This window comes from Silurus aristotelis, assembly GCF_946808225.1.
Source record: "Silurus aristotelis genome assembly, chromosome: 14".
In the NCBI taxonomy this organism is placed as follows: Eukaryota; Metazoa; Chordata; class Actinopteri; order Siluriformes; family Siluridae; genus Silurus; species Silurus aristotelis.
In genome coordinates, this window is record NC_139587.1 from 16,617,462 (window position 1) to 16,638,613 (window position 21,152).

Below are 21,152 nucleotides of genomic sequence, written 5' to 3' on the forward strand. Positions count from 1 at the left end.
TTGCAAGTTCTGCATGCTACAGTCAATTAATCAGTGGAGCACTGCCACGTCCTAATAACAAAATCTGCTTAGTTTTTCTCTAGGAAATGTTCCGCAATGTTCCACATCAGCAGCCTAAAGATGTAATAACTTCACAAAAGGAATGCCTTTTTATTCACCATAGCCAGTGAGTGATTTATGTCAGTGAGAGCTGGTAGCATAAAAAGTTTATAATGTTAAATAAAAAAATTTCTCTGATCCCCTAGAAACATTGTAGGCTGACTCAAACGTTCCTAGAAGCATTATTTTAGCTGAGTTACTGTAACAAAACAATCAAGAACATTTTCCATAATGTAGCACCTTATGAAATTATAAAATAGCAATACTTCTCAGTGGAAATAAAGTAAAAAAAAACCTTCGTTCTCGTTCAGCATTATCCATTCTCAGCAGCGAGAGACACGGGTTCAGTAATGTAACCTGAAGGCTCAACCAAATAAGGAGTTGTTCAAGTGTGAAATACAATCAAGCAGATCTCATAAACAGAACAGCCACCCTTTAACATCTCATACACACAGTAAAGATGGCTTGTGCCTGCCATAAACTACAAGTGACTCTTGATTTATTTTGTTGAAACTTGGGTTTCATTTGGTGAGCAAACGATAAATCAGCTACAGGGAGTTTTCCATGAATAATATAATTCAAACCGATTATACCCACAAAGATGGCTTAAGATGAATGGGGAGTTAGAGGTCTTTTGTGGTTGCTCCAGGAGAGAAACCACAAGAAAGATCATAGAGGAATGTTGAATAGGCAGGAAAAAATGTCCACGTTGATTTCAGGTGCAATGTGATACCTTCATACTGTTACTGTGGCATGCAGCCTTTGAAAGAGGAGCTCATGCTTTGCTCCAGGTGATCCATCGCTCATCAGTTCTGAATCAGAATCAGTGTCAGAGCAGTTTCATATTCCCCTAATGAAAGCCAGTGGCTTCCTTATTTCTGACACCGTCAAGCATGTACTGAACAGCTGAGATGGCGAGTTTGATCTTCTCAGTAGGCCAAGTCTCTGACTCATGTCATATCTTTGATGTGCTGAGTGATGCGTGAATGATGTTCCTGACAGATCTACACAAATGTCTGTCTAAGAGAGAGGAGAGAACTCTTGAGTAGATGGTTAGAGAGGCACATAGTAGCATGAGAGATCAAGTAGAAAAGTAAGTGGATGAGCAGCAGGATAAATTGGGAGAGGGGGCAGAGTGAGAGAGAGCGAGAGGGAGTGAGAAAGAGAGAGAACATGCTGTAGTGCACTACCTCAGAACTTCAGTTTGCTGCATGATCTCACTCTGAGAGGTGGGGCATTCTGGCATCCACCTCACACTGACTGACACACACATAAAAGGGATTTAGGAAGCACAGGCACTGACTGCCAATCAGTGTTGGTGTGTCCAGATACAGAGGAACAGCTGATTCTTGAAGTTGTGCAGCTGCTGCTCCTGCTTCCCTGTGCTCGTGTAAAAAGCGCAAGACAAGAACAAATCGAGACACAAGAAAACAAGCAGAACGAGGTAGAGACATGCCGCAGAACGTGCTGCTGGAAGGGCCGGCACCATGGGGATTTCGATTGTGTGGTGGCAAAGATTTCAACCAACCTCTAACCATCACCAGGGTGAGTGATAATAAGCGGGCACTTTGCTATAGTCTGGCTTTCATCACACGCTCCAGCAGGGGTCGAGAGGCTTACAGAGATAGGAATGCTTTAGATGTGATGTGCAGAAGAAGCCTAGGAAGGAGAAAGCTGTGGGTTGAACTAAAAAACAATGCAGCTTTTCTTATTATGTTCTGGACAAGACACAAGAGAGGATTGTGAAGCCAAGCAGCTGAAATACTCCTGGAGAACATAGACCTTAACCACACTTTTTAATGCAATGCAAATCATCGCATTGCTTTATGGATCACATGAATTTGCACTCTAACACACCAATTCTTTCTGTAAAAAAACAAAAGATGAAGTGATGTCTGTGGTATTACTGTATTCACTCCAGGGAAGTGATGATATACAGTACAGTGTTGTTTATATTTCTATAGCATTAGAGAAGTCATAAAGTATATGAAAGTTTGGATCATATTGAAAGAACAAACACTCCATGTAACAATTTCATCACCAGAGAATGTAACATATAGACAGCAGGATTATACAAATTAATGTCATCCTCTTTAAACAAAGTTATAACTTTGCCACAAAGGATACATGTACAGTATAAATCACACATTGCGATTTCAGCTAATGCATTCATCAACGATGGCTTCACTTTTTTATGAAAATAAGATGATCTGGTTGTTTTACTCCTAATACATTCATTACCCTGGAAAATTCATGGATTGTTCACCCTCCTGATGCTGCTAAATATAGGGAAGGACTATACTATCACTACACCAGAGCGCTCTCTCTCTCTCTCTCTCTCTCTCTCTCTCTCTCTCTCTCTCTCTCTCTCTCTCTCTCTCTCTCTCTAGTCTTGTGAGAACCTTCAACTAATATCATTACTGTAGCTTATTTATTAATTAATTATTAACTAACAATTAATGCTATGCCTACACCTAAACATAACCCTACCAGTAACCTCATTATAGAAAAGTTAATATTTTGGCTGATTATTATTATTATTATTATTATTATTATTATTATTATTATTATTATTATTAAAGTTCTCAACAGCCTCCACAAGGTCAAAACTGTCAGATATTCCTGTCCTACCCATGTGGGCTTATTTGGTCCCCACCAAGAAAGAAACTCATCCACCCCCACAACCCCCCAAAACAGCCACACAAACACACACATGTCTACAATTTGGCTCCAGCGGGTTTCTCCACACCTGTTGCTCAGTGATTCGTCAGTCTCTTTAGCTCACAGCTCCTTAGCCATCTGCTGAAGGAGGAAATTTATGAAAGGTGTAAGGTTAAAAGAGGGGTAGTAGATACAGTAACTCTGGGTTAAAAAAAAAAAACAACCATGTAATTTGGGGTTATTGCTCAGTACAGTAAATCCATCCAGCTCTGTGAAAATCATCAAAATACTACTATATTTCATAAACAGTTGCTGTTACTCTATGTAGCTTGATAAGATGTTACATTTACCCTGTCTCTGTTCTGTGTGAGAATGTTGTTGAATCTTTCTAATTAATATTATAACTCTTGCTAATGGCTTATGATACGACATTATAATAATAATACAGTAGGTACATGCAATAAGTGATGTATTCACTGCAATATAGCTCTGATAGAACATCTGTTTTAGTGGAAGGTAGTAAACATTAATTCGATAATATACTTCTTGTTCTTTATCTGTTTAAACTGACTATGTATCTGGGTTTTAACTGTGACCAGGGGTTACTTTATTATATCCCTTTTTAATAAACATCCCTGAACTGTCAACATATCAAATCATCTGATTCTGATGATAGAGCTTTAGAGGGTGATAGGGCTTTACAATAAAAAAGCTGCTGTTCAGTGAAATACATTTAGAATTTGCAAGATATAGTTCAGACTTATTCCAGACTCTCATCTTATGTGACAGCTGGTGATTTTGTTTTTTACCTCTTACACAATGCATCCATAGTTTCTGATGGACTAACAGTGTATGAGAACTGACTGTACAAGGAATAATGAAAAGCATCTGTGGCAGCATGAGACCTGGTTTTCTTTCTTTCACTTTCTTAAAGATTTGTTGGGCTGTGGATAATAATAAAAATAAAAAATAAAAATGATAATAATTCTTTATCTTGTCCTTATTTTGGCTGCTCCCATTAGAGGTCGCCACATCATCCGTCTCCCCCCCCCCCCCCCCGTCCTCTACATCTCCACCCCCCCCTGTCCTCTACCAACTACCTGCATGTCTTCCCTCACCACAGCCATAAACCTCCTCCTTGGCCTTCCTCTTTTTCTTCATCCTGACGGCTCCATCCTCAGCATTCTCCTACCGATATACCCCATGTCCCTCCTCTGCACATGTCCAAACCATCTCAATCTCGCCTCCCTCACCTTGTCCATCCTCATCAATCCCAGTGAAAATCTCAACATCTCCAGCTCCATCTCCTGTCTTTTACTCAATGACACTGTCTCTAAAACATACAACATCGCAGGTCTCACCCCAGTCTAATATATTTTCCCTTTCATTCTTGCAGATACCCTTCTATCACAAATTACTCCTGTCACTCTTCTCCACCCACTTCACCCTGCCTGCACTCTTTTCTTCACTTCTCTAACACACTCTCCATTACTTTGCACTGTTGACCCCAGGTACCTGAACTCCTTCACCTTCTCCACCTCTTCTCCCTGCAACCGCATCACTCCACTGCCCTCCCTCTCATTCACACACATGTACTCTGTCTTATTCTCCAGCACGTACCTCCAGCTCTTCAGGCTCCTCTCGACCTGCTCCCTACTCTCACCACAAATCACAATATAAAAAATAATCATAATAAAATAAAAACATCAACATGTATTTAAATAAGTGAAATTAAGAAAGAAACCATAGGATTATATAATGCAATAAAATAATACAGTCTGTTAATGTCTGGTTGACAGACACTTTCAGCAGATAGACTTAGTGATTGTATTTTTCTCATCTAAGAATTGAAGAAACAGCTGATTTAACATAAGTGCAGATATAATCTTTAATACAAGCTGATAAAAACAGCCGTGTAGCTTCTTTGCACAAAAGCCACCTAAAAGTATGAATACATAAGTGGTTTTTAAAACCGATGCCTATGTGATAACATCATGGCAATGTTCAGCTATAAGTAGGTGCATAAGTTTCTGCTGCTTTCTTCTAATATACAAACTATATAAATGAAATAAATTGTAAGGAAAGTAAGAAAAGAAAAAAAGAAAAGGAAAGAAAACTTTGATAACCATAAGTTGTCCATTATATATTCTTTCTTCCTTTTTCCCTGTGTTATTATCATGCATTATCTCATACTGCCACGTTAGCATGTCTCGCTCTGGACAATTTCCCCGTGCTTTCAGTCTGAACACAGACAACAGACAACAGGTGTTCTCTACAACCAAAATGAGCTCATATGTTTTTCTATGATATTTACAGTCCAGCTTTTCTAGCAGCTGCTCTGTATCCTTATCTGCATTTGAGAAATCTGTGTTGGTCATTTGCTAGAATAGTGTCACTGGACCAATCTGATTTAGTCCTTGTTTGTTCTAAAGTGCTGTTGATGCACATTTTTACAGCAATTATCTTGTTTGGGCTCGCACAATACTACCAGGTGTTTGCAATAAAGCAGAATGTGTAACAGCATTCAGACAACAGCCCACCTTGAAAACAGTAAAGGCTCTTCTTATTACTGTCTGTCACATCAAAATCTCTGGTCTGGTGAGCAAATGATGGTCATTTGTATCTCAGGCTATATAAGAGGGAATTTGAGAAGTTGTCAGTGAACATGTTAAATACACAAGTGTATTTATAACCCTGCTTTACTCGATGCTATCTTCACCTAATAAATCTGGAGATGAAAATAAAAACCTCAGAAATGTCTAAGACGTTAACGCAAACGACGAGAAACTAAACCCTCTTGTGTTTGATAGTTGCCATGGCATGATTTACATCCCTCTGGGGAGAGAAACAAAGCTGAAAGGTGATGAGGAGAAGGATTTTATCCATCGAGATTAGTCACAGCCTCAGGTACAAGACCAACCCATCAGGCAAATGAGATAAATGTCTGCAGCGAGAAGAAAAATAGTTGGGAAATGAGTTGGTCAGGGATAAGAAAAGTGAAGTATGAGACAAGTAAAGAATGATGTCAGGATCCAGTAATGAAGCAGAGACAGATCTAGTGCAGTGAATGCCACAGAGGTTAGATCAGCCAACACTGGGCCGAGCTTCAGCCCCTCTGTGGGTGATACTGCACTGGATTGACATGCACACTTTACTATTTATAGATGACTTTCTGCATGGAAGAGTCAAGTGATATCTCTAAAATATAATTCTGTTTATAGGTTTCTTAATGTTAACGTAGCATACTATGTTATTTTCCATAGATTGTTGCCTGTATGTTTATTGTGCACCTTTAACTTTTAAGTACACGATTTTAGGTGACTCCTGGCAGTAAGGCCTCAGTGGTCAACCTGTGCCCAGGAGATGTCATCCTGGCTATTGAGGGAGTCCCAACAGATGGAATGACTCACGCTGAGGCCCAGAACAAGATAAAAGACTCTACTAATCAGCTCAGCCTCAAAATAGAGAGGTGAGAATGATCAAGGCCCTGCATCATTAAAGACTTGTTTTTTGGTTTTTTTTTTTAAATAGCATTATCACTTTGATTTATTCAGAGATAAACTCCAGGTATCTTACAATCTGTATCTCTCCTGTCATTATTCCACACCTGTTTATTGCAATATGTACTAAAGCATAAGAAAAGTAAAAAAAAATACAATGCCAGATGTTATATATTTTGCACTGCCAAGGCTTGTTAGATCAAATAATGAACTTGTTACACTTTTGCTGTTTAAATCAGATTGGTTGTATTGTATACTGTATGTTTTGTAGGCCTGAAACCAAACTCTGGTCACCACAAGTCATGGAGGAAGGCAAAGTTCAACCATTCAAAGTCAACCTGGAAGCAGAGCAACAAGTAAGATTAACAAGAAAAGCAGTTACTTGTGCAACATGATTTTCTGCTTTTATATAATGTAACAGAGGCTTTTCTGTGTATTTCTTGCTAAATGCTCGTGCATGAGAGGTATGAAAAAGATTGAGTGCCATTGCTCTGGTTTATTTGATGGAAGGGAAGTTGATTTAAAAGCAGTTTAGCAGCCAAGAGTAAGCAGACTTACTCTTGGCTGAAATGGCCACAATAAAATCTTAACTGCTTGGATATTTCCTTTAACAATGGCTAACAATCTGCTTCCAGCCGTTATGCATGCATGCTTGTTTTTATCCATTTCTTTTCGTAACCACTCATTTTTTTCCCACAATTTTATCACCTCTGAGCAAATCCCCAATGTCCCTATCAATTTGTTTGGGAATTGTTTCATGACTAGCTCTTTAGGCCATTAGAAATTGGTAGATATACATTTTCAACTGAACACTATGACTTTTGGTCTGTCGAAGCTGTACCACCAAGATGGAATCCATACACTGACTGTTGAGTATTGTTAAGCGCATATAAAACATACATACACTATACAAATAATATTTAGCATTAAATCTATTTTAAAGTTGAGGCTAACCTCATGTTAGAAAGTACATGAGGAAAAAACAAAGTACACACTTCTTCAATGTTTTTATTCATCAGGAACTAATAAAAAAAATTTTGTGGTCCATATCAATCCACAAAACTAACTTTTGTTTTAGAACATGGCACTGGGTGTGATGACCAATCAGTATTTAAATGCTAAATTATAAAAAAAATGTGATGTACTAAGAAACACCTATAGGCCACATTGAGCTTCAAATTTTTTGTGTCTCTTGTCAAATGGTCTTGCCTTGGAATGTATTTGCATGGATGCTCATTCCTGGGAAGATTTTCATCTGTCTCAAGGGCTCTCTATTTCTGATTGAAGATGGCCTTATAACCCTTCTCAAGTTGTTGAGCTTTACTGCTGTTTACTCAAGTTGCTAATTCTGCTAAATAAAAACACAGAATGGAAGAATTTTCTTTTTCCCATGACTATATTTTTGCTGCTGTAGGATTGGTATAATCTTTGCAACTGTTTCTTCTGTTTCAGAGAGAAATCAAATGAACTAGATGTTAGATAATAATAATAATAATAATAATAATAATAATAATAATAATAATAATAATAATATTAATAATAATAATAATAATAATAATAATAATAATATTTAAACGTTACTAACAATGATATAAGTTCGACTAAGGTTTGTAATAACACATGCTTTAATGAAAATAATTAAATAATGTAATTTAAATACTAAATATAGATTTATTCTAACCACAAATACATTTAAAAAAAATAACTATAACATTCACAATGATTCATTAAATGTGCCTAGATATTAGTGAGTATATGAATGTGTGTGCCTAGCACCCTGTGATCGGTCCATTAGCTATAGATCCACTGTGACCCCGACCAGGATGAATGTTACTGAAGATAAATGAAGGAATGCATGAATAAATAACTGAATAATAGGTGTGTGAGCAGAATGAATGACTTTTGAAGGGAGAAATATCAGGCCTGAAGTAATTGTTATTCCACAAGTATATTCAAATGCACAATATGATCATAAATATCAGCCTAAAGGAAAACTTAAAAATAGTAAGTTGTGTTGTGATTTTGATTCAAAAATGCATAGTCTATATAATGCTTCAGCATGCAGTGTGTGTATGTATGCAGGGGTTTAAGCCAATAGGCACAGGCCATAACAGAAAAGCACAGCCGTTTGTGGCTGCTGCCACCTTGGATGACAAAAGGCAGGTGGTGAGCTCTTCTTACAACAGTCCCATAGGCCTCTACTCTGAGGGCAACATCCAAGATGCCCTGCATGGACAAATCCGTGGCCTGGTGCATGACAGGCCTAATGGGTGAGTGACAGTCTAATTATCAGCAGCTATAGAAAGAACCTCACTAGTCTCTCTTCATCCTGGATTAACCTGCTTGATTTCTAACACATGTCTGTGTTATAACACTTCATCTGTTGAGCCAGAGGTTCTCCTAGGTCCTGCTACATAGCCAAAGTCCATCCAATCCACATTTACAGCAAATAAGAATTTCAGAATGCATCAAATCTATATTGATTGGATTTATTTCACACCATAGATACGGTTTTTGCTTACCCATGTAGTTTCAGGTACATTTGGTTAATCCATAAATAGATCACGTCTTTAGGTAAGAAATGTCAGATCTAGGAGGACGTCTGCGCTCTTCCTTTCACCCTCTAACTGGCTTTCTTAACTCTCCTTCCTCCCTTCTTATGTCTTGCAGGACCTTGGCTATTTCGAACACAAGTTTAATGTCAGGCCAAAGCCCTTCACACCTGGGGGTCAAAGCAGGTTATTAGACTATTATTAAAACAACATAAGAGAAACAGCATAAAATTCAAACTTTCGGATTACAGTAATGCAATGAAATCTGTCAAATTTAGACATTGTATTACACTAAACATCATATTTTTTTCTGTGAAATTCTTTAACTGGATTTTACTGACCTTCTTTTACTTATCATCTCCTTTTTTTCTGGTTCTTCTCTACTCTGTGCTCTTTGCTGTCCTTTTCTCCAACTCTATTTTCACCATGGCTTTCTAAACCCCAAAATCTTCAACTTCAGAAATAACACATCTCAGAGGGTGACGTCGAATGTAGTTCAGGGGACAGCACCAGTTACTAATCGCAGCCAAATTGAAGTTCTGGCTCGTTCCACTCAGTATAACACCCCCATTAACATGTATTCAGATGCCAGTCTGTCAGAAGCTCTACAGCACACTCAGTTATCTGATGTAGCTGATAAACCAGCAACCAGGTAACCTATGCTTGGTTAAACTTCACATTACTTCAGCTTAACTAACTTACATCTACATCTACAATAAACACTATATTTATAATAATGCAATCATTAATGCCTTTCTGTACTGTAACAAAGTGTTTTGGATGCTAACGTGCCTGATTTGGACATGTATTATTGATGTAGAATATATAGGGGCTCCTTTTGGAACATTAGTGTGATTTTTGTTCCTGTTTGTGTTCTCAGTGGTAAAACCCTGACATCCATTGAGGACTCTGATGTGTACCGAATGTTGCAGGAAGACAATGACGCTCCCCATGAGCCTCGCCAGTCCGGCTCATTCAGGGCCCTGCAGGACTATATAGAGAGTGACGGTTAGTTACCAGAACATATATGTGTGTTTATATATATATTCTCTTGTTGCTATTTAATCTCTAATTAATCTAAATTGTGCAGCATGGTGGTACAGTGGAAAACATTGCTGCTTCACAACTTCAGGGTTCAATCCTGAGCTTGGGTTACTGCTTGTATAGGGATTTACTTGTTCTCTCTGTTAATGCGTTGATTCTCTAACATTGGACAAACCATGCTATTAGGTGGATTAGCTACTGTAATCCAATGTGATCTAGGATAAAGTGGTTACTGAATGAATAAATGAATGAATGAATGAATGTATGAATGAATGTATGAATGAATGAATGAATGGTTGAGTACCACCAGAGTGTGCCAGAAATGTTTCCAATTTCTAACAATTATGTACGAGCACATCATTTATAACAACTCATTGGCCTTTTGACAGGTACAAAGCCTATGATAACCAGGAGTGTCAAAGCTCCAGTGACAAAGACCCACGCAGCCACAGCTTCCCTACAGAAACTGCCTCTGTGTGACAAATGTGGCAATGGCATTGTGTGAGTTCAGCCTCAAATATTTCAGTATGAGTGCAACCGAAAGCTCTGTCCAACATCCACCCCTTTACTGTACAGCCCCCTTTTTATGATGTAGATGTAAATTCAAATGTTAACTTTAATTTATATGGCTGTTTGACAGGGGTACCGTGGTCAAAGCCCGGGACAAGTTTCGCCACCCTGCGTGCTTTGTGTGCGCTGACTGCGGCATGAACCTGAAGCAGAAAGGATACTTCTTTGTGGAGGGGCAGCTGTACTGTGAGACTCATGCTCGAATCCGAATGAGACCTCCAGAGGGACAGGATCTGGTCACTGTGTACCCTAATGCTTAAAAGACACTACAGCTTCAATCTTTACTGCCATTTGATGCTGCAACCCATTGAAGAATATAGGAATGTTTGTTGCTTGTTGAAACCTGGTCTTCTCTAAGGGAAATATTCACAATATTATGCAAGATGGGTTTTGTTTATTGTAAAAGACAATGCTTGCTTGACAGTTTGAAGACCTCATTTAGGCACCAAAAGAGTAAAAGCAAGAGATCGAACATAGTGTCATTTTTGCTGTGCTCTAAGGATAGAATGTCAAAACTGGTTCTTTCAGGTGTAACATGATTATTTTAGGAGGATAATTTTTCAGTGATTTATTTCATACTCATTTATAATATGCCATCAAGTATTCACACAGTCATATTTACTGGCTACAGATTTTATTTTAACATTGAACCAAATATTTCTTAGCATTTATTTTAGCACAGTAATATAAATAAAACAAAAACCCATAATATCCTTAAAAAGTCTATAAACTCTAGAAAGTGAAATGTTTTTTTAGAAAGGTTTGTTCTTGTGATATAAACCAAAGTCCCATCACACCCTATTACCAACACCAGTTAATAATTCTTTCAGGTGGGATGGACCCTGCATATGCGTTTTTCTTGACTATTACAGTTTTATAATAAAGATATTATTTCCTTGAAATCAGTAAACACAGTTAATTATTCGGACTTAATCAATCTAGACTTACTGCTCTTTATACAGTATTTCTGAAGGTGGCCAGCCCTGAAAAGGATTATATAGCTACCTGCTGCACTACATAGCTCTGTCCACATGGTAGCAGTATTTGGACCTTGAAAATTTTATTAAACTCACCAAAATTATACGAAATAGTTATTTTGGGTGTTTTTTTATTATATAATTAATGATAAAGCATGCACTAAACAACAAGCATCAACAATGCAGGATTATATTACACTGTGTCTAAACGCAGCTTCAGCTTCCACATACATGTTTTGCAAGTGAAAATGTTCAGGACCTTCTGGTTCTGGTCTACAATCTGTTTTGCAAATCTGACCACAGTGAGCTCTGCTGCTTTGCTGCTTTTATCTTTTAGTCTAACAACATACTTTAGAATATCACAATGATGAGAAGATAAAAGGGGCTTGTAAGAAAAGTATGACAGGTATGGTTTACAGGTATGCGTGCCTGCAGCCACAAGAGCATTCGTGTCTGGCACTAATGAAATTACACTTGCAACAGGATGTTACCCAGGAGATTGAATTGATTTTTAGATTTACAACATCATGAAATGGCTGCTTCCAGACCTCGCCACTTAGTATGCCATTACAGAGGGGACTTGATTGTAATTGGTGGAGTTCACAAACCTGTGAATAGAATAATGCAAAATATACATCATTTAAAATCCTTCCCTGCCTGAATCTTGACATCATTTTAGATAAGGAGCCAGTTTAACAAGTGCTGTAGTACAAAATGTCCTAAACATGCCCAAAAGCTAAGCAGGTGTGACTTAATCATAGTGAAGGTTATGCTTTGATCACAACAGTCACATGTGCTTATAATCCAAACCATCAGAATCAGAACCAGAAAGGGTTTTAATGCCAAGTGTGCTCACACACAATGAATTTGTTTTTGGTACCATAATATTGTAGGTACAACAATATTTAAATAAAAAAAATAAGAAAGAAAATGTATACACAGTGAAGAGTCAGGGTGACATATGCAAAACTTTCCATATCAGATATCAGCCGTCGTGTTGTCTGTGATGCTCCTGTGCCACTGTATCAATGAAATCTTAAATATAATGTGCTCCTTATTCAATTTAGGTTGAGCCAGACTCAAAATGTGCTATAGTTATATACAGTGCCAGTTCATTCTTGGATCTGATTGGTTAAAATGGAATGTTCCTTTTTCTATAGCAGCATTTCTGACAGTTGTTTCCCACCAAAGGAAAGTAACTGTTTTGCATTTTCTGGATTTTCTGGAGAGAGTAAATAATACATGATAAGGGAATGATGGCTTACAGCCATTATACTGTAAGTGGTAAGCAGAATGAACTACTGACTAGCCACAGTATTATATGTAATGAATGTATAATAGGTTATAAGGCAAAAACAAAAACAAAAATTAACAAACAAACAAAAAAAAGCACAAGCAGTGTTCATATTCATGAAGTGTATGTCTGGAGTTAAAACTGGAGTTTTGTTAAAAAAAAAAAAAAAAGAAAAAAAAGTCACATTTTCCCAGACTCCCCCACACATACATATGTGGTATTTGCACTTTTGACAGTTTATGGAATACAATTTTTATTTTAACATAAAAAAAAACCTTGATATTATTGATGTTTACATTACAATAGTTGACAAATGTCTTATTTTGCATATCATAGACTTACCTGTTCACATTCAGAGAGATTATGCTTTTAACTGGCATGCTCTTTGGGCCAATTGATGGGTGGAAGATTTTCATCTCCTTATTTGTGCTCACTGACTTTGGCTTCTTAATGACGTAGGGGTCGGTGGAATGGGATGGATATGCGTCGAATGTTCCTGCTTTCATTCCTCCAATCTAATATAATGTGAAGACAAAATAATAACCACTATAATGAATAACGATTAAAATGACATGTTTGGGTAGTTAAAACTCATGCATTATGCCGTACCCTTTTACTTGGAGATGAAGGTTTGAAGGGTACAGCAAAGTGTTGCTTCTTTTCCTCTGCTATGGCTGAAAGTGGCAGAGGTTTATTAAACTTGTACGGATTGCTATCGAAACATTCCCTTGGATGAAGGTTTGATCGAAATGGCCCTCCTTTCATCTGAGATTTGTGAGCTGTCTTCTGATGCTGGAAAACAGATTATGGTTTGTTCATTGTTAATGCAGTATGATGACCTGTTTTTAAAAAGCAAATGTACGATTGTTTTTCTTTTTTTTCTTTTCATAATTGTATACCTTTAGCAGCTCTCTCACACGATCATAGGGGTCAGAAGAATACAATTCCAATTTGGACAGTGTGACACCTGGAAAGCTATTATACAGATGGGAATATAACTCAGTCTCAGTTCCAGTTACGTCTGAATAGAAAGCACTTTCCTCAGGCTCGACTGTAGTGGAATTAAAAATAGTTAAGCGAATTCCCCATGAGAGGAAATTCCCTAAGCAACGGCACTGAGCTCTAACTCCATCTTTCATTCTAAATCACATCCGTGCAGTTCTGAGAGGAGTTAGATGAAAAATGGTTTTTGCCTGAGATATCCTCAAGAGGAAAAATGCCATTCTAACAATACACTGAGTCAAGACAAAATAAACACACAAGATCAAGGAACTATCTTTATATAGTTCACACACAGAGAAAAGAAAATCATCGCAGTAGGAATAATAAAGTCCTTACTGACCCATATCCACTTCCTTTCTTGGGTGGACTAGTGAATATGTTCTTGCCTGGGGATTTGTATGGCTTCTTGGGAATCAGCAGGGGACTCATAGCCTGAACAGGGCCACCAAGTGTTCCATAGTAACTGCCAATACCTGAGCTGCACAGCATTAACAAATATAATTAACCGCCAATGGTGCACACACAAAAACACACATTGCACAAAAAAGTCAATTTTGAGGATGTTTAAGGGAAAAAAAACACTGGTGATTAATATTCTTTTGTACCAAAATGCACCACACATGTCAGAAATGTATTTTTTTTAATGTAAGTATTATGTGGTAGTGAGATAGTATGAAAACAGGCAGAGTTCCATTTTTCCTCATTAAGATCATGACAATACCTTGGTGCAGTTCTGTATTTGGGCCAGACTCCAGAGCCATGAGACCCATGATGGAATGGAAATTCTTAGTGTTGCCTCTTCTCAGTGAAAAAATGACCATTACATCATATTGCCCTCTGTGGCCTCACAATCATGTCATTGTCATGCTGCTTAGAGTAAACTTTTAATGAGTATAACACCTTGTCGTAACTTGAATTAAATTGTCTAATAGTACATTTTCCATCAACCTTTGCCAAAGGTGGCTGTGTTTTTATCTGTTAATGTTTTCACCTAACAAAATGTCACAAAAAAGTCAAATTCAATGGGGCTAATGTAGGTTAGTTTAGTCTAATAGCATAATAATCAATTCCACCCTCCGATCACTGTAAAAGTAAATTTACATGTACACTTTCTCAATGGAAAATTGATAAGAAAAAAAAAAAGACTGTTACTAAATTTCATCCTTACGATTTCTTTTCCCCACTGCAGGGTAAAAATGCCTTTGTTAAGTTCTTCTTGGCCAGCTGAATCTGGTACTGCCTTTGGATTTGGATTTTGTCGGTCAACGCCTCGTTCTCAAAGATCCGCTTGAACCCTGTATCAAAGTAGCCAGCCTGGAGTGCTGATTTCGTCTTCGGCCCACTGACCAACATCTGCTTATTTTTATGGGCAGCCTCATTAAATGGACCTTTCAAGAAGATGGAATACACATAGACAGCCTTACACATACTGTGACAGAGTTCAAGTGCAGGTTTAAGATGATAAATATCACTATATGAGTTTTAGAAACATTTCCAGCTTCAGCGGCCCTGATCAGGATAAGAATTATGTACAGTGGGATTTGGTGTAATATGATTTACACCTACGATAATTGAAAGGTCTGTATTTGTCTCCTATGGAGATGTAGCCCATCTCTTTGAAGAGCCCAACTCGCTCCATGTCAGACTTTGAATCAGGCATGTTACCAAACTCCTGCAGAAATGTCCTGAATGAAGCAGCTACGTAAATAAATATTAAACATATTAATACATAGCAATTCAAGTTTTTTTTTTAACTCAAACTACATTCTATTCATAGACAACCTATTTATAATTTATTTGTAACCTAAAAATAGCTAATTAGTTAATAACCTACCTTTAAAATATATGAAACCTTGTTCACTGCGTTCTATAACTTGTTGGAAATGTGGAAGAAGTTGTTGCTTGTGGTTTCGTGGTTGTTGGGGGGGTTGTGTATGTCTGTCTCCTTGGTACCGGCTGTAAACTAACCGCTAACCATCACACTGAGCTGAACTGCCTGTCACACCGGTCAGCTACTGTTCACACAGCAGGAGGGAAAAACTCGATCACAATGACGTTAAAGGTGTTTTAGTAGTTTATTATGTACATAACATTAATGCACGATTACAAGGTTTTCAGCCCCTCATTGGAGATCAAAATGAACGACTCATGACTACAGTACACACAGTTACATGCATACAGTGCTTGAAAAACTCCTCAAACTCCTGCGAATCAACTTTCTTGATCAGAAACAAAAGTCACTCAACACACTCAACCGAACATCTGTGTCTAAGAGCTCTGATCATCTGATCTCACACTGTTCAGGTCCTCCAGGGTGACAGCGACCACCTGATCAAAATAAACAACACCGTGACGACCAAAAAACAACAAACTGCATTCAGAGGAATGGAGACTGTGAAGCGGTTACATTTTGGTGCTGAGGGTCGTGATAGTCGCAGATTTGCTCCGGGAATGCGGCGCGAATCAGCTGCTTCACTTCAGCCGGAAAAACGTACGTGGGTTTGGGCAGTTGGTCGCATCCGATCCCGTGCTGCTGCTTCCGGCGGGACAGACATAAGCGTTTATACAGGACAATAACGTGGTGTCGCGAGACACAGACAGGTGCTGGAGTGTCAAACGCTTATTCACACAGCACTTATCGTTATATACACATTTAACAGCTGTCTGTAGACTTGAAGATTTTATTGGCTGTCAGCTGCTACGGTGAGGAGGATTAACCAATCAGAATGACGGATATCTGTTCGAAAGCCTATTACACTTATACACTGTGATATCAGGTGCAGCTACTGCAGAAAGCTAGATCTTGTTTAGTATCTCCAATTCCATCGTTCCTAATGTGCCATTTTGATAATATACGTATTTTTAAATAATGTGTAATAATAAAATGATTGTCCCCTGCTGAAATTGATTTCTAAATGACTGAATATTCTTAAAGAGAAAATAAATAAATGTAGAAGTGCTCCTTCTGTTCTTACTAATCTCCGCTGGATGAGGCGGTAGGATTTCCTTCGCCTGGCCGGGTCACATTTTAGTCTGGAGGCGGCATGAAGTAATGGCGCCACCCAGAGAGGAACACTGTGTGGTGAACACACACACACACACACACACACACACGACAACCACAGCGAACACACAGCGTGTTTAATTCATATTTTAATCTTTACACAACATATTAGAGGCAAACAGCTACAGCTAAATGACTGACATTCATAACATGACATGTGTATTACATTGACGTTGAAACATCACTTTACAGTTTTTTTTTGTAAAAACAATGATTGGTGACTGATTAGCAGGTTATTACCTGAAAGAAGAACACAAAGTAGTGTAAATATCCATGTTTCTGAGGTCCGACTTTTTGACTAAATAAACGAACAATCCACCGCTTCACTAACAGCACCATGTAACAATCTACAACAGAATAGACTTTTGTGCGCATGCGCAATTCAACCACAGCATCGAAATGGAAATAAAATACAAAAGTAGAATCTACAAATAAAAAAAAAAGACACCGCTTTCTTAACCCTTAAATGTTCAATTAATTTCTCAAATTTATAGTTAAAGTACCAATTCTGGATTGGAGTAACATTTATATTTATGACAAATTCCTGAAAAAAGTCCACTTCAGTTGCATATATTAAAATTAAATTTCAGTAGATAAATGATCTAGATAATATGGATATAAATATTATACAGTAGAAATCCAGTGAGAGAAACTGTGCCCAAATGTGTCTAGTGCTACTCTTATCAGATGAACTTGGACAGCTGTGCCGGGTGCCTCAGCAGCATCACTTGCCTTCCTTCTCTGCCCATTCCTTGTAACCTCCTGTAAAGTTCTGTGCACTGAAGAGAAACCACACACACACACACAAAGCGAGTAATTAAAACCGAAAATGCAATTCAGTTGAAATGAAGTAACCCACTTTTATATACATTGACTGTATTAGCTGCTTGCACATAACAACAAAGAATCCAGATCATACTTTTTGAAGCCGAGGTTTCTGGCTTTATCTGTAGCGACTCCTCCACGCCTTCCCATCTGGCAGTGAAACACAAGATCACGGGTATCCAGCAAGGGCTTGGGGACATTAAATTTCTCTTGAAATGCTTGTGCATCCAAAGAGAATTCCTTTTCTACGTCTTCCACTATAAGACACAGTAAGGACAACAGGGACATGGCATAGTTATAAACTATCCTATAACAGAATAACAGATATATATTTAAGTCCAATGTGAAACACACTGAAGTATTTGTGAAGTGCTTGAATATTCGAGTGTTAATGTTATGGCTGCTGCTAATGTTTTTTTATAATTATTATAAGTATTATTATCTCAAATCATTAAAGGGTCATGATCAGATTGATTATATTTAAGATCAATGTCTTATTTATAGAAATCATAGAAACATGTGGTGCAGACAGTTAATGTTGCACTGATCAGAGTGGCACCGGGCAGTGCACCTGACTGATCTCCTTAATCTAGTATTAATCATTTCCTACCCCCCAATCAGCCCCCCACCTTCTTACATAGGACACATACCAACAAGGGAAGGCAAAGGCTAACACATGGTTCCTCTGAGACACATAATATCCGCCCCTTCCACATGCACGAATGCCTTTGGTTTGCAAGTGTTGCTGTGATTGATGAGGAGAAAGACAGTATGCAAGAGAGCAAAGACTTGGACTCTTGAACTTTTATCTATACATGGCTGAGGCAAGATGCAAACCCGTGATCTCTGGATGATGGAGCGAAAGCATTGCTGCTGTACCACTCAGGAGCTTGAATCTGTTCTGTTTGAGCAATGTGTACAGACGAGGATGTAGGAGAGCTGAACAGACAAAAATGCTGCTACATCAAGCTCTTTAGATAGAAAAGAATTGAGGATAACTCCGACTGGGGCCACTGTCATTTGTAGTCAAATGGCTTTGTGGTTAATGCAGGAAACCAGAATAAAAACCAACCAACCGATGTATGTAAAAGAAAACTGAAAACAGTAGATTTATTACATTATAAATCTGGACCACAGAAGATCCGTGTTAATTATAAAGAGGAGTGTGTGTTTAATATTGCTGTAGTAATGAGTTAGTAATAACTGTGCCATTACTGCCCAGTATCACAGTTGTTTTTGCTCTGTGACTCACATGGGATATGGATGGAGCCTGGGATGCGTCCTCTATCCACTTCGTCTTTGGAACGCACGTCCACAAGCAAAAGGTCTTTATTATTCTCTCGGAGGGATTTGAGATCGCTGTAGGATATCTCTTTACCTAAAATTATATAACAAGTGTCACATGGAGAATCTTGGCTGAAGAGCACTCGATCACAAAGTGGTCTCTGAAGCATAGTCAAGCATGTTCTGTGATTTCTATTGAATTTATTTACCGTTTAATTTTGTTTTAGTGCTGAAAATCATAACCTGCTATTATAAAAATTGTTATTGACTTTATTATTAAGTTCTTGCAGTGCTAGAAGAGAGGAGCTAGTGGCTGGCTTTGCCAGCTTGTAAAACAAAAATTCAGCTTTTTTGATGGAGAAAGTTTGTAATATAAGATGCAAAAATCACACACAGGGTGTTTTATGTAATCCAAGAACAGAATGTTTATTCTCCAGTAGATTTCACTTGAAATGCGAGCACTGTGTAATCTTGTAGAACAGTGATTTCTCTAAGACCGTCTTCAGAAGGGGCAAAAAAGTGCAAGTCATGATTATGTGGCGTCACCCATCTCCTGAGATCCCTCACTAACACCAGGGAAACAAGGGTGGAAAAACAATAGTTGCTAAATCGATTCCCTGGCGATCATATAGAATATTATGTAAAAAAAAAAAAAAAAAAAAAAAAAAAAAGAACACAGGCCACACTGATTACAAAAATTCTAAATATATAAATACAATTAAATAACAAAAAGATTGACTAATTATGACTAAGCATATCCGAGGATACAGAACGTGTTTATCTGCAGCCTTCGTCGGTAAATAAATACAAAGCGCGGCTCATTCAAACCAGAATCATCACTTATTCACTGTTTCTCTTTAGATAAGCATTGTAAAACGCTGAAAAATAAAAATAAATATATAGATTGCAGAGTTTACTTACCTGTACTGGCCATGTTGACGCTTTTTACCTGCTCGACAGAAAACTGTTGAATGTATGTACAACTTCCTCGTTGTTGTGTATTCATACACCGGTGGGCGTGGCACAACCGCGCCATCCAATAGCAACTGTCCGATTAATAATATTCAAAATAGACACCGCCTTTCGAACCACATTCTTTCATGTACGGGTGTATAAAATAAAAGTCGTGGAAGACAAAACTAGTTGTCAACAATGTCGACTTACAAAATTAGCATTTTATACACAATAATTTACACGAAATGATCTACAATTGTGTGGTTTTATTTTAGGCATGTAACTGTAGGTAATGCGCGCACATGCTTGCGTGTGAGAAATAGAACAACACATTATTCATAATCAAGACTCATTTAGATAAGGAAAATTAACCAGTTTTTAAATACGATACCCGTTGTTGTTGAGTGCATATACAGTGGGTACGGAAAGTATTCAGACCCCCTTAAATTTTTCACTTTTTGTTATATTGCAGCCATTTGCTAAAGTCATTTAAGTTCATTTATTTTCCTCATGAATGTACACATAGCACCCCATACTGACAGAAAAACACAAAATTGTTGACCTTTTTGCAGATTTATTAAAAAAGAAAAACTGAAATATCACATGGTCCTAAGTATTCAGACCCTTTGCTGTGACACTCATATATTTAACTCAGGTGCTCTCCATTTCTTCTGATCATCCTTGAGATGGTTCTACACCTTCATTTGAGTCCAGAAATTTTAGATTATACTGATTGGACTTGATTAGGAAAGCCACACACCTGTTTATATAAGACCTTACAGATCACAATGCATGTCAGAGCAAATGAGAATCATTAAGGTCAAAGGAACTGCCTGAAGAGCTCAGAGACAGAATTGTGGCAAGGCACAGATCTGGCCAAGGTTCCAAAACATTTTTTGCTGCACTTAAGGTTCCTAAGAGCACAGTGGCCTCCATAATCCTCAAATGGAAGACGTTTGGGACGACCAGAACCATTCCTAGAGCTGGCCGACTGGCCAAACTGAGCTATCGGGGGAGAAGAGCCTTGGTGAGAGAGGTAAAGAAGAACCCAAAGATCACTGTGGCTGAGCTCCAGAGATGCAGTCGGGAGATGGGAGAAAGTTGTAGAAAGTCAACCATCACTGCAGCCCTCCACCAGTCGGGGCTTTATGGCAGAGTGGCCCGATGGAAGCCTCTCCTCAGTGTAAGACACATGAAAGCCCGCATGGAGTTCTCCAAGATGGTGAGAAATAAGATTCTCTGGTCTGATGAGACCAAGATAGAACTTTTTGGCCTTAATTCTAAGCGGTATGTGTGGAGAAAACCAGGCACTTCTCATCACCTGTC

The 21,152-nt window shown here is 38.1% G+C and overlaps 3 protein-coding genes across 8 annotated transcripts; 1 reads left to right on the forward strand and 2 right to left on the reverse strand.

Moving 5' to 3' along the window:
- Positions 1 to 1,295: 1,295 nt before the first annotated feature.
- Positions 1,296 to 11,514, forward strand: pdlim3b (PDZ and LIM domain 3b). Of its 2 annotated transcripts, XM_083561640.1 has the most exons (8): positions 1,296 to 1,644; positions 6,078 to 6,229; positions 6,532 to 6,616; positions 8,931 to 8,998; positions 9,273 to 9,464; positions 9,693 to 9,820; positions 10,246 to 10,357; positions 10,497 to 11,514. In XM_083561640.1, the coding sequence occupies exons 1-8, from the start codon at positions 1,552 to 1,554 to the stop codon at positions 10,684 to 10,686; spliced, it is 1,020 nt and encodes a 339-aa protein (XP_083417766.1). In that variant the 5' UTR covers positions 1,296 to 1,551; the 3' UTR covers positions 10,687 to 11,514. The 2 variants fall into 2 exon arrangements, with proteins under 2 accessions (XP_083417766.1, XP_083417767.1); XM_083561641.1 differs by lacking the exons at positions 8,931 to 8,998; positions 9,273 to 9,464 and adding an exon at positions 8,343 to 8,530 and having other exon boundaries at positions 1,300 to 1,644.
- Positions 11,188 to 17,132, reverse strand: cfap96 (cilia and flagella associated protein 96). 5 transcript variants are annotated; one of them, XM_083561645.1, is made up of 12 exons: positions 17,004 to 17,132; positions 16,675 to 16,774; positions 16,107 to 16,235; positions 15,941 to 16,027; positions 15,534 to 15,686; positions 15,266 to 15,397; positions 14,868 to 15,087; positions 14,040 to 14,177; positions 13,597 to 13,672; positions 13,307 to 13,489; positions 13,040 to 13,212; positions 11,188 to 12,011 (listed from the first exon to the last, which is right to left on the reverse strand). In XM_083561645.1, exons 6-12 carry the CDS (start codon positions 15,357 to 15,359, stop codon positions 11,960 to 11,962), a joined length of 936 nt encoding a protein of 311 aa, XP_083417771.1. In that variant the 5' UTR covers positions 15,360 to 15,397; positions 15,534 to 15,686; positions 15,941 to 16,027; positions 16,107 to 16,235; positions 16,675 to 16,774; positions 17,004 to 17,132; the 3' UTR covers positions 11,188 to 11,959. The 5 variants fall into 5 exon arrangements, with proteins under 5 accessions (XP_083417771.1, XP_083417772.1, XP_083417770.1 ...); XM_083561646.1 differs by lacking the exon at positions 15,941 to 16,027 and having other exon boundaries at positions 16,093 to 16,235; XM_083561644.1 differs by having other exon boundaries at positions 15,266 to 15,371; positions 15,941 to 16,235.
- Positions 16,826 to 19,889, reverse strand: tstd1 (thiosulfate sulfurtransferase like domain containing 1). Its single transcript, XM_083561668.1, has 4 exons — positions 19,794 to 19,889; positions 18,841 to 18,966; positions 17,683 to 17,845; positions 16,826 to 17,542 (listed from the first exon to the last, which is right to left on the reverse strand). Exons 1-4 carry the CDS (start codon positions 19,876 to 19,878, stop codon positions 17,488 to 17,490), a joined length of 429 nt encoding a protein of 142 aa, XP_083417794.1. The 5' UTR covers positions 19,879 to 19,889; the 3' UTR covers positions 16,826 to 17,487.
- Between the last annotated feature and the right edge of the window lie 1,263 nt (positions 19,890 to 21,152).

Excerpts from the sequence above, each read along its gene's own strand:
- cfap96 (XM_083561648.1), bottom strand. The coding sequence starts at position 15,359 with ATGCCTGATTCAAAGTCTGACATGGAGCGAGTTGGGCTCTTCAAAGAG. Across the intron at positions 13,213-13,306 it reads CTTCATCTCCAAGTAAAAGG|ATTGGAGGAATGAAAGCAGG; the intron begins GTACGGCATAAT and ends ACATTATATTAG. Across the intron at positions 12,012-13,039 it reads ATCTCTCTGAATGTGAACAG|GTTTGTGAACTCCACCAATT; the intron begins GTAAGTCTATGA and ends TTCTATTCACAG.
- pdlim3b (XM_083561640.1), top strand. The coding sequence starts at position 1,552 with ATGCCGCAGAACGTGCTGCTGGAAGGGCCGGCACCATGGGGATTTCGA. Across the intron at positions 6,230-6,531 it reads CTCAGCCTCAAAATAGAGAG|GCCTGAAACCAAACTCTGGT; the intron begins GTGAGAATGATC and ends TATGTTTTGTAG. Across the intron at positions 9,465-9,692 it reads GCTGATAAACCAGCAACCAG|TGGTAAAACCCTGACATCCA; the intron begins GTAACCTATGCT and ends TTGTGTTCTCAG.
- tstd1 (XM_083561668.1), bottom strand. The coding sequence starts at position 19,878 with ATGAATACACAACAACGAGGAAGTTGTACATACATTCAACAGTTTTCT. Across the intron at positions 17,846-18,840 it reads AGGCTCCATCCATATCCCAT|TGGAAGACGTAGAAAAGGAA; the intron begins GTGAGTCACAGA and ends TGTGTCTTATAG. Across the intron at positions 17,543-17,682 it reads AGAAACCTCGGCTTCAAAAA|TGCACAGAACTTTACAGGAG; the intron begins GTATGATCTGGA and ends GTTTCTCTTCAG.